Below are 12,264 nucleotides of genomic sequence, written 5' to 3'. Positions count from 1 at the left end.
GCTTCGCGGAGGTCGGCCCCGGGCGCCAAGAGGCGTGGTCGGCCCGAGCGGACCCTCGCGGCGGCCATGGCGTCGGTGGTGGAATACAAGGGCCTCAGGGCTGGCTACCACTGCGGCTACTGCGATTCCAAGGAGGGCAAAGCGTCCTGCGGTGAGTGTTCCCGATGCCGGAGTTGTCGCGGCCGCCTAGCGCCCAACCCCTGGCGCGGCCGCCGCGCCCCGGACAGGCCCTCGGCGGGGGAAAGGGCAGGCTCGCACCCCGACTCCCGCTTCCCTTCCCCTCTTGACTCTCCCCATCCTGTTTCCCTTCCCGCTCTGTCTCTCCGCCTCATCCTCACTGACGACGGCGGCCCCTTATGGAGAAGGAACGGAAATAGTGGAAAGCTGCCCTCGGTCAAGATGGCGCGGGCGGCGTCAGCTCCAAGAGGCGCCGGGCCGGCCGGGCCTGCGGGCGCCCGAGTGGCTTCGCGCGAGCCTCGGGAGGCTCCCGGGCGGCGCGCTGCATTGTGGGGTGGCAGCGGCGGCGGCGCTAGCGACGCGGAGCCGGGCGGCTGAGCGTTCGCCGGGCCGAGGCCATGGCTTTCTGGGCGGGGGGTTCGCCCAGCATCGTGGACTATTTCCCTAGCGAGGACTTCTACCGCTGCGGCTACTGCAAGAACGAGTCGGGCAGCCGCTCCAATGGTGAGCGAGCCGGGCCGGCGGGCGTGGGAAGCCGGGCGCCCGGGTCTCGGGATCCCGGGATCCCCCAGCGAGGACGCGAGGGGGCCGGAGCCCCTGGCCCCAGTGCCACGGCCGAGACGGAGGGGGCACCCTCGGGAGGGCCGCGGCGCCGGCTTAGCGGGGCAGCTTCGCGGTGCTTGTTCTGCAGGAAAATCCTAACCGGTGCCCGGACTCTCGAAATCGTGGTGGTCTCCCCAGAGTCGGGAGACGGACGCCCGTCTGGGGTAGATTGTGTGAGGTGAAGGACGGCGCGCAGTGCCAGGGAACGCCCCAGAGCCGTAGTTAATGGCCGGGGCTGACCGGTGGGTGCTGCGGTGGGAGCGTCCCGGGAGCGAGGGCGAAACGCGGTGCAGAAGGAGCTGTGGGTGTGCACGCAGGTGCCGGTCATGTATGAATCAGACATCCCTGGACGAATGTACAGGATGAGCCCTTTGCATCTCTGGGTTAAAAAAAAAAAAAAAAAAGAAGTTAAAAAAAAAAGACAAGAAACTGGTGACCGCGGTCGCTACCGGCGAGGGATTCTGTTTGTCCTGATCTGTTTGAAATTTTTACCATTTGCTTATATGCCGTGTCTTTCCTCCACCCACCCGGACGACAGCAAAGCCAGCCCACAAGTTTGTTTTGTTTTTCCATCGTGATTCAGATTTCTTTGGGGGAGATTTGTTGCTGGTAAACAAAACATCGTGTTTATTTCCTCTCTTGCCATGCATTTGCCAATATAGAATGTAGACTCTATTATTTTAATAGAACAGTCTAGCTTTGTGGAAAACGAGATTCGCATGAAAACACACAGGCATTTTCCATGAAAAAGGTGTAAGTGGGGAATGATTTGGTCGATAACGGTGTGTGCATTTGCTCCTTCATTAAAAGTGTTTATTAAGTGCTTCTTGTGGGCAGCGGTTTTGAGTAGACAGTTATGCAATCGTTAGAAGTGAGGATTATGAAGACTAAATGGAAAAATGCTTCCAGTTTGGACTTAAACGGAGAAAATCAACAGGATGCAAATGGCTTATGCGACATGATTACAGTTCTGAAAGGAAGAAGGCCCGGAAGTACACCAAATAGTGACAGTGGTAATATGGCCTTAGAGTATTGTGGATTTCTACCTTCTCTTTTTCAGAATTTTTGTGTTTTAGCTATAATATTTATCAAATCAATAAGTTACATTAAACGTGCCTAAAATTAATATTTTAATAGGTCATTATTTTTTTCCAATAATTGTGGTAAGAGAAAATTGGCTAACATAAATGTCTTGTATTTCACATTTTGTCGAAGAAACCTGCCTGCAACCTTTCCATCAAGAGAAAATAATCATCAATTTCTAGTATCTCGATTTTAATTTTAATACTCTTTATTATGGGGCATCTACTTACTTGGTAGGTGAGTTTTATTTTTTTATTTACAGATGATGAAATTGAGGCTTATTGGGTAACTCCTTAGTGTGAGTGAGTGCCTGCCAGGTGTCGGGATATTTCTGTTGGACTCCAGTGCCATGCTTTTCCCACTATATTATTCTGCTCTATCAAGCCTGTCATATCTCTGATGTGATTTACTGTTTACAAAAGGGAAAAATCCATTTATTTATTTATTTATTTTGAGACACAGTTTCACTTTTGTTGCCCAGGCTGGAGTTCAGTGGCACAATCTTTGCTCACTGCAACCTCCACCTCCCAGGTTAAAGGGATTCTCCTGCCTCAGCCTCCCGAGTAGCTGTGATTACAGGTGCCCGCCACCACAGCTGGCTAATTTTTTTGTATTTTTAGTAGAGACGGGGTTTCACCATGTTGGCCAGGCTTGGTCTTGAACTCCCGACCTCAGGTGATCTACCCACCTTGGCCTCCCAAAGTGCTGGGATTATAGGCATGAGCCACCGCACCTGGCCCATTTCTTTTTTAACTTTAATTTTTTTTTTTTTTTTTTTTTTTTAAGAGGCAGTCTTGCTCCTTTGCTCAGGCTGGAATGCAGTGGTGCGTTCATAGCTTACTGCAGCCTCAAATCTCAAATTCCTGGTCTCAAGCCTCCTCCCACCTCAGCCTCCCAAGTAGCTGGGACCACAGGCACAGGCCACAAAACCTGATTAATTATGATTATTATTTTTTTGTGTGTGAAAACAGAGACTTGGTATGTTGCACAGGCTGGTCTTGAACTCCTGACCTCAAGTGATCTTCCACGTTGGCCTTCCAAAGTGTTGGGATTATAGGCTTGAGCCACCACCTCATGAAGCCTTTAGTTCTGATATGCCTTTAAATGTTTCCTCATAGTCTTCGTTTTTTTTCATAGTTGCGTAATTATTCCATCATGTTGACAACATCATAGCCCCTGTAATCATCTTCCTGTTCCTTGGCATTTGAGTTACTTACTTTCTTTCTTTTTTTTTTTTTGAGACAGAGCTTCACTGTTGTTGCCCAGGCTGGAGTGTGGAGTGCAATGGCTCGATCTCGAGTCACTGCAACCTCCGCCTCCTGGGTTCAAGCGATTCTCCTGCCTCAGCCTCCCAAGTAGCTGGGATTACAGGCATGTGCCACCATGCCCGGCTAATTTTGTGTTTTTAGTAGAGATGGGGTTTAACCATGTTGGCCAGGCTGGTCTCAAACTCCTGACCTCAGATGATCTGCCCACCTTGGCCTCCCAAAGTGCTGGGATTACAGGCGTGAGCCACTGTGCCCGGCTGAATTACTTTCAGTTCTTACACTTAGAAGGAATATTGTTACATACTTTTCTCCAATTTTTGATGCTCAAGACTGTACTGTAAATATATACCTGTATATAAATCAGGAGAACTAATAAGCACAAAACATTTTGCTAAGTTTTCTGAAGAGACCAGCATGTTAAATCATTGGGGATATTATTAAAGTTTGAAGGTCTGATGCAGTCTGATTGCAGTGAGGACTTAAATTTATGCTGTCATAGAGACTATTGACTAATCCTCAAATAAATATAATTACTTCGATGTGTTTTTTTGAATGAAAATATATATAGTGTCATTCTTTATTTGTGCTGTGTGTATGCCCAACTAACAGCTGTGAAGTATGTACAAACTTTTCATTTATCCAATGTGAGTGTTTTGGAATTTTAACCTAAACACTCCTATTTTTTTTTTTTTTTTTGAGATGGAGTCTCACTCTGTCGCCAGGGCTGGAGTGCAGTGGCGCGATCTCGGCTCACTGCAACCTCCGCCTCCTGGGTTCATGTGATTCTCCTGCTGCAGCCTCTTGAGTAGCTGGGATTACAGGCGCCCGCCACTACGCCCAGCTAAATTTTTGTATTTTTAGTAGAGATGGGGTTTCACCATGTTGGCCAGGCTGGTCTTGAACTCCTGACCTTGTGATTTGCCCGCCTTAGCCTCCCAGAGTGCTGGGATTATAGGCATGAGCCACCGTGCCCGGCCACACACTCCTATTTTTAAAACTCACACTTTGAATTTAAAAAAGAAAAAAGGTTACCCTGCCGTAATTAACACACTACTTATTTTTTCAGGCATGTGGGCACATTCCATGACAGTACAGGATTATCAGGATCTCATAGACCGAGGATGGCGAAGGTAAAGCTTCCAGATACAAAGAGACTTCCTACTGTTACTCAGGTTCTTGAAAAATACAGCATGCCTTTAAAATGCTTTCCTGTTGGAAAGAGGTTTAAGAAAAATTTTTATTATATTCTTTTATGTAGTGATTTTTTGTCTCCTTTTTAAAAAACTTTGTTAGGAAGATGTCAAATATCTATAAAAGCAGAGAGTACATTAGAATGAACCTCAGGTACCTATCACTAAGCTTCAGCAGTTATTAACGTTCTGCCAATCATGTTTGATTCTCCTGCTCCACCTTTTGATATTTAACAACAAATTACATCAGTAGGTTATTATGACATTTATCCTATCAATAGATAGGCAATAAGTATGTATCTCTAAGAGAGAGGTCTTTTTTTTTTTTTTAACTTATCCACAATGCTGTATCACACCTTACAAAATTAATAAAAACTCTTTGATGTTACCTGTTACCTACTTTTTATTAGATTTTCCAGATTGTCTCAAAAATGTCTTTAACAGTTTATTTGGATAAGGATTTCCTTAAAGTCCACACATGGCCTGTTTTGAGTAGTTATTTTTATGTGGATGATTTTTAAGTAACTCTTAGGTAAAGTTCCTTGTGTAAATATAAGTAATATTAAATACTGTATGCTAATACTTGCCAAAGACATGGGATTGGGAGCACCAGCTGAAACATTACAACTTTCCTTAAACTTAATGACATTCAAAAGGTAGACATAGGTCAGATTTTAAAGGACTTCACATGCCATGATAAGGAACTTTTTTTTTTTAGAGACATGGTCTTGCTCTGTTGCCCAGGCTAGAGTACAGTGGCATCATCATAGCTCACTGTAACCCCAAATTCCCACACTCAAGTGATCCTCTTGCCTCAGCCTCTGCAGTGGCTAGGACTACAGGTGTGCATCACAACACCTGGCTAATTTTTCAATTTTTTGTAAGATCTTGGCTATGTTGCCCGTGCTGGTCTCGAACATCTGGTTGCAAGTGTTCTTCCAGCTTAGCTTTTCAAAGTGTTGGGATTATAGGTATGAACCACCATGCCTGGCCAGAACTTTTTAGAAGGCAGTCATGGAAGGATTTTATGGTAAGACAGAAATGTGAAGGAATTTGTTTTAGAAAAGATTGTTCAGATGGCTGAGAGGTATTTGAGGGGGGGTCATAGAGGCAGGAAGATGAGTTCAAAGGTTATTGCGCTATCCAGATGTGCGATGATGAGGACTGTCACCTTAGTGGCAGTGGTGATAGAGAAGAGGGGACAATTTAGGATAGGGTTTAAAGTGAAGGAAAGCTTGCTAATAGGATATAGAGGTGAATTCCAGGGAGGAGTTTAAAATGACTCCCAGGTCTCTGACTTGAGAACAGAATGAACAGTTCTGTTAGTACCATAGACCTGGAATGCATGGAAAGAAGCGGGTTAGTTTTGGGGTACTCCGTGCTGGTGCATGTGGAATACCCAAGTGTGGTTGTCATAGGCATCACATACATGAGTCCCACAGCATCGTGGGCATTTCTCTCATTGCCCTTGTGGTATTGAGGATTGGTGGCAGGTGAAGGCAGAGCAGGGGTGGCAGATGCTGGTGAGAGGGGAACTGAGATGATTGGCCGTGGGGTACACAAGTAAAGCTTTAGGAAATAAAAGGCAGCATTCTAAACTTTGCTACACGCACTTTGAAGATTATTTAGCTTATGAAGAGTAATTAAACCTACATGCATTTCTACAATGTTGATTAGATTTTTTAACCTTAATTTAATGCTCCTGTGCTAGGCTGTTTTGGTGCAAGTGAAAAATATATAAGACATTAACAAACTATTTTTATAATTTTAGAAGTGGAAAATATGTGTACAAACCTGTCATGAATCAAACATGTTGTCCTCAGTACACAATAAGGTAAGAATTTTAATTAGTAGAAAGAGGATTTATAGTATGAAGATTGTGTATAATATTTTAGTAGTCTCTTGTGCTTTTTTAATGTTTATTTCCGCTTTAGGTAGATGTCCTTTAAAAGGAAAAGTAAATGAGTTATGTCTTTTCTTCATACTGATGCTATATTTGTGTGCTGATCAGTAGATTTTAGTAATATTGTTTGATTGGTTCAGATATAAATATGTGAAAAAAATACCCTCTTAATTTAGCAATCTTGTCAATGAATGCCATGAAATATTGGGAAAATGTTGGTAAATATTCACATTACTTTTGGATATTGAATATTATAGGACTTAGCTTAGGATTTTCTGCATTCTGGTATATTGCTTAGCACAGTGCTTGTGTTCAAGCAATACTACAGGCTCCTATAAATTACTTGGTAGGTTCATGTTCTCATGTTGTGGGATTCAGGAGGACAAGAGAGACCTCGGGTTAAAACAGGAGAAACTTTATTGAGCGCACTTAGGCCCAGCTGACTCAATGTCCAAAAGACTGGGCCCGGAACAAAGACTTTTATACACAGTTCACAAAAGGAGGTGGGCTAGCTTGAAGCAAGCTTACAGTGGCGTGAAAGCAGGGATACAGAGGCAGGACAAACTCAGGATTGCACATGACCGTTGCCAAGCAACCCAGATGTCCGTTATCTAGGTTTGCCTGGGCTTATCCCATAATCTTCACTATGGTGCCCAGGCAGCTGTAGTTCAGGCCTACTCAGGCTTCTCATGACATTCATTGTACTTCTCAGATAAAACAGAATACTTGAAGTCACTAGTTACAGAGAACAGGAATCTATGAACTCATTCCGTAAAACAAAGGAAAATTTGTTTTTTCTTCTCTGCATGTTGAGTGCTGGGAGAATCTCCAGAGCACATTCGATAATATTATCAAGGCTTTTCCTGGGTCTGGGCCGTGCCTGTTGCTGCCTCTGGGACAAGTCAGCCTAATACAAGAAAGCTTATTTATCTTTCTTTTTAATTGTATTTTTCTTTAATTTCCCACCTCACTCACTTATAAGTGGGAGCTTAACCTTGGGTACTCAGACATAAAGATGGCAAAAGTAGAAGCTGGAGACTACTAGAGGAGAAGGGAGGGCGCGAGCTAAGGGTTGAAAAACCAACTTGGTATGACGATCAGTACCTGGGTGGTGGGATCATCCATATTGCAAACCTCAGCATCATGCAGTATATCCAGGTCACCAGCCTGTACCTATACCCCCTGAATCTAAAATAAAAGTTGAAAAAAGAATTAATTGGAAGGAAGAGGGCTTAAATTTAATCTGCCACTTACACTTAGAGTCCAGTTTTTTTTTTGTTTTTTTTTTTAAAGAGACGGAGTCTAGCACTGTCGCCTGGGCTGGAGTGCAATGGCACGATCTCGGTTCACTGCAACCTCTGCCTCCTGGGTTCAAGTGATTCTCCTGCCTCAGCCTCCCGAGTAGCTGGGATTACAGGTGCCTGCCACCATGCCTGGCTAATTTTTTGTATTTTTAGTAGAGATGGGGTTTCACTATGTTGGCCAGGCTGGTCTTGAACTCCTGACCTCATGATCCACCCGCCTCAGCCTCCCAAAGTGCTGATATTACAGGCGTGAGCCAGTGCACCTGGCCCAGAGTCCAGTTTTCTTAAATGGGAAACTTAAACCAAAGTCTATTTTCCTACAAAGTCTTCATTGGATTTTTTTCATAATCTTTTGGATTTTCCATGTACCTTCTCACCTCACTCTAACATAGAAGAATCTTCTCTCTTATTCTGGTTATAAGGTCATCATCACCTTTTTCTTCTTTTTTCTTTTTTTTTTTTTTTTTGAGACAGGGTCTTGCTCAGGCTGGAATGCAGTAGCACAACCATGGCTCACTGCAGCCTGCCTGCCAGGCTCAAGTGATCCTCCCACCTCAGCCTCCCAAGTAGCTGGGACTGTAGGTACACACCACCAGGCCTGGCAAATTAAATTTTTTTTTATAGAAAAGGGGTCTTGCCATGTTTCCTAGGCAGATCTCACCATGTTTCCTAGGCTGATCTCGCCATGTTTCCTAGGCTGATCTCCAACTTCTAGGCTCAAAGGAGCCTCCTGCCTCAGCCTCCCAAAGTGCTGGGATTATAGGTGTGAGCTACTACTGCACCTGAACCTTTTTTTTTGATAGAAAATGTGAAAAGTGCATTAACATTTTGAAGTATCTATTTGCCCCCAATTTCAATGTGTATATATACTCATAAAATTAAAAGACAGTTTTACTTTAAGAAATGAAAAATTAAAAAATTAAACAGTTTTTTGTCCATTAGTTTTTTTGTTTGGTCCTCAAAGCTGTCTCCCTTGGTTGCTCTTAACTTGTTTTTGGGTTGCAAACCATTTTGAGAAGTTGATGAGAGCTGGCCTCCTGCCCAAAGGCATGTAGACAAAAATATGTAACATTTTGCATATCCTCCCCACCGAGACTGAGTCTTGCTGTGTCACCCAGGCTGGAGTGCAGTGGTGCGATCTCAGATCACTGCAGTGTCCGCCTCCTGGGTTCTAGCAGTGCTCTTGCCTTAGCCACCTGAGTATCTGGGACTACAGATGCCCACCACTAGGCCTGGTTAATTTTTGTGTTTTTAGTAGAGACGGGGTTTCACCATGTTGGCCGCACTACTCTCGAACTCGTGATCTACCCACCTCAAAGTGCTGGGATTTCAGGCGTGAGCCACCATGCCCAGCACATTTTGCGTGTTAATTTTAGAATGATCGCAGACTCCCAAAGGTTCACTGATTAGGAGCTTTTTTTTTTTTTTGAGATGGAGTCTCGCTGTCGCCCGAGCTGGAGTGCAGTGGCACTATCTTGGCTCACTGCAACGTCTGCCTCCCATGTTCAAGCGATTCTCCTGCCTCAGCCTCCTGACTAGCTGGGAACAGGCGTGCACCACCACACCTGGCTAATTTTTTTGATATTTTTAGTAGAGATGGGTTTCACCATGTTGGCCAAGCTGGTCTTGAACTCCTGACCTCAGGTGATCTGCCCGCTTCAGCCCCACAAAGTGCTGGTGTATCTGGAGTTGGTTCCTTCTGGTGGGTTCTTGGTCTCGCTGACTTCAAGAATGAAGCTGCGGACCTTCGCAGTGAGTGTTGCAGCTCTTAAATGTGGCGCAGACCCAAAGAGTGAGCAGCAGCAAGATTTATTGTGAAGCGTGAAAGAACAAACCTTCCACAGCGTGGAAGGGGACCCTAGTAGGTTGCCACTGCTGGCTGGGGTGGCCAGCTTTTATTCCCTTATTTGTTCCTGCCCATGTCCTGCTGATTGGTCCATTTTACAGAGTACTGATTGGTCCATTTTATAGAGTGCTGATTGGTCCATTTTACAAACCTCTAGCCACAGAGCACTGATTGGTGCGTTTTACAATCCTCTAGCTAGCTACAGAGCGCCGATTGGGGCGTTTTACAATCCTAGCTACAGAGAGCTGATTGGTGCATTTTACAATCCTCTTGTAAGACAGAAAAGTTCTTCAAGTCCCCCCACCCTCCCCCGACCAAGAAGTCCAGCTGGCCGTTGGATTGGCAGAGGACGAGAAAAATGGGGTCTGGTTTGCTGACACTGTGTCATTACATAAAGAATAGAATGACAGAGTATCCTGTGCTGTCCTCTTTCAGTTTTCGTGGTTATAAAGAGAAGGTATCTTCTAAGGCAGAAGTCATTTGTCTTCAATTAGCAATTTATTGGATTATGGACAGGATTCTATTCATAAGTTTGAAGTTGATTGGCTTAATCTGTGATCAGAAAAGGGTGATTTCGATTGGTTAAAGAAAAAAGAATCTAAATTGTATTTGATGCCTGTTACATGGAAAGCACTATTCTAAGCATATTGCCTTTATAAAAGGGGATTCATTAACATTGCAAAATAAAGTAGTTATGTGATTTTTGCATTTTACATGGCATCAAATGTTTCCTGAATTGCGTCTCTTTGTAATTCATTATACATCATCTTTTTTTTTTTTTTTGAGACAGAATCTTGTTTAGTCTCCCAGGCCGGAGTGCAGTGGCGTGATCTCTGCTCACTGAAACCTCCGCCTCCCAGGTTCAAGTGATTCTTCTGCCTCAGCCTCCTGAGTAGCTGGGACTACAGGCGCATGCCACCACGCCCTGCTAATTTTTGTATTTTTAGTAGAGATGGGGTTTCACCATATTGGCCAGGTTGGTCTGGAACTCCTGACCTCATGATCCGCCTGCCTTGGCCTCCCAAAGTGCTGGGATTACAGGCGTGAGCCACCGGGCCCAGCCACATCATCTTCTTATGGAGTCATTTTCCATATTTACTCTTCTGGTTGTTTTTACCTTGTATATAACAGCAGTTGCAATGAGAACTTAGATAAAGGAAAGGGGCTTATAGCTAACAGCTTAGCTTCTTGTTAGTCGGTAGGGACTCTCCAGTATGTGTGTATAAATGAGGATGAACTTTTCTGGCTATGATTTTTTTTTTTTTAAGTTTTTTATTTTTATCAGAATTCCACATGCTCATTAAGTGTCAAGTTGCAATAAAGTTTGTTTTGGAAAAAGCAGTCCCCCAACCCCCCTGTCCCATTTCCTGTTCCCCCAAGGCAGTCATCTTGAAACATTTTAACTAATTCTTTTGGTTTTTCATCTCCCTGTCTTTAAGCAACATGCTTATATAATTGTAACACTTGCATTTTTTTTTCTTTTTCTGTTAGTTTTCTCCATTATTTCCGGGCTTCTGTCTGTGGAAGATAAGGATTTAGTTTTCTCTTATCCCTGTTGCCCTGCCACATTCAAGCTCGTTTTTGTCCCCATCCCTAGCTTTCCATTCAGAAGTGTGATTTTGGGCAGATGTGTTCACATCCATTGTGACTGTGTAAATATGCTTCACAACTGAACCATGGCGGGTACTGTGATTACTTTTCCTGCACAAGTTTTTGCTTTCCTTGGAGTTACTAATTATCTTTTTTGTTTGCATAGTGTATATAACTATGACCAGATTATTTTGAAAATAAATCCCAGTTATGTAAGTTTCTTCTTAGTATATTTAAACGCATCCAGTGCTATGATCGCTTTTATCTACTGGAGAAAAGTCCCTTGTGGAGCCTTCTGACCGGCTTGATCTGAACAGGTTACCCCTGCACCTGAAGCATCACGGTCAGCCTGGGCTTTTTTTTTTTTTTTTTTTTGAGACGGAGTTTTGCTCTTGTTGCCCAGGCTGGAGTGTACTGGCGCAATCTCAGTTCACTGCAACCTCCGCCCCCTGGGCTCAAGCGATTTTCCTGCCTCAGCCTCCTGAGTAGCTGGGATTACAGGCGCCCACGACTATGCCTTGCTAAGTTTTGTATTTTTAGTAGAGATGGGGTTTCATCATGTTGGCCAGGCTGGTCTCGAACTCCATACCTCACGTGATCCACCCACCTCGGCCTCCCAAAGTGCAGGGATTACAGGCGTGAGCCACCATATGCAGCCTGGGCTATTCTTTTTACTGTCATCTTGGGGATTTTTTTTTTTTTTTTTTTGAGACGGAGTCTCGCTTTGTTGCCCAGGCTGGAGTGCAGTGGCGCGATCTCGGCTCACTGCTCCCTCTGCCTCCCAGGTTCAAGTGATTCTCCTGCCTTAGCCTCCCGAGTAGCTGGGACTACAGGCATGTGCCACCATACCTGGCTAATTTTTTGTATTTTCAGTAGAGACAGGGTTTCACCGTGTTAGCCAGGATGGTCTTGATCTCCTGACCTCGTGATCCACCTGCCTCAGCCTCCCAAAGTGTTGGGATTACAAGCGTGAGCCACCGTGCCTGGCCTGGGGATTCTTTTTAGCACCTGAGTTGGAAACCCTTCTTTCTTGGATCATTCCCTTGTTTTAGTGAAGCACATCTTCTAATAGAGAAAGTGCATAAGAGTTACATTTTTGAGACCTTGTGTGTCTGCAAACTTTGATTCACTTCTCAAACTTAACTTTAGTTTGGGAGGGTACAGAAGTGCAGGATGAAAATTTTTCTAGAATTTTGCTCCACTATCGTATTATTACTGTTGAGAAGTGCGGTGATATTCTGATTCTCGTACCTTTGTCTGAGACATGTTCTTTCTCTTTGGAAGTATTCCTTTTTGTTGT

The 12,264-nt window shown here is 44.3% G+C and overlaps 1 protein-coding gene across 12 annotated transcripts in view; it reads left to right on the top strand.

Annotated features, from left to right (window-relative positions):
• The first annotated feature begins 6 nt into the window (after positions 1–6).
• ATE1 (arginyltransferase 1) overlaps positions 7–12,264 on the top strand; it is a 181,201-nt gene continuing 168,943 nt past the window's right edge. For 2 of the 12 annotated variants that reach the window (XM_055353881.2, XM_055353878.2), the window contains exons 1-3: positions 19–151; positions 4,198–4,261; positions 6,093–6,155. In XM_055353881.2, coding sequence (XP_055209856.1) covers positions 67–151; positions 4,198–4,261; positions 6,093–6,155 — 212 coding nt within the window. In that variant the 5' untranslated portion in view covers positions 19–66. Of the gene's footprint in view, positions 682–703; positions 1,794–4,197; positions 4,262–6,092; positions 6,156–12,264 lie in introns of those variants that run through there. The other 10 variants (XM_031015423.3, XM_055353877.2, XM_031015425.3 and 7 more) reach the window with 9 other exon arrangements.

Source organism: Gorilla gorilla, chromosome 8 (assembly GCF_029281585.2).
Source record: "Gorilla gorilla gorilla isolate KB3781 chromosome 8, NHGRI_mGorGor1-v2.1_pri, whole genome shotgun sequence".
Classification (NCBI taxonomy): domain Eukaryota; kingdom Metazoa; phylum Chordata; class Mammalia; order Primates; family Hominidae; genus Gorilla; species Gorilla gorilla.
Note: the sequence above shows the minus strand (reverse complement) of the source record. Positions and strands in the feature narration are given on the sequence as shown.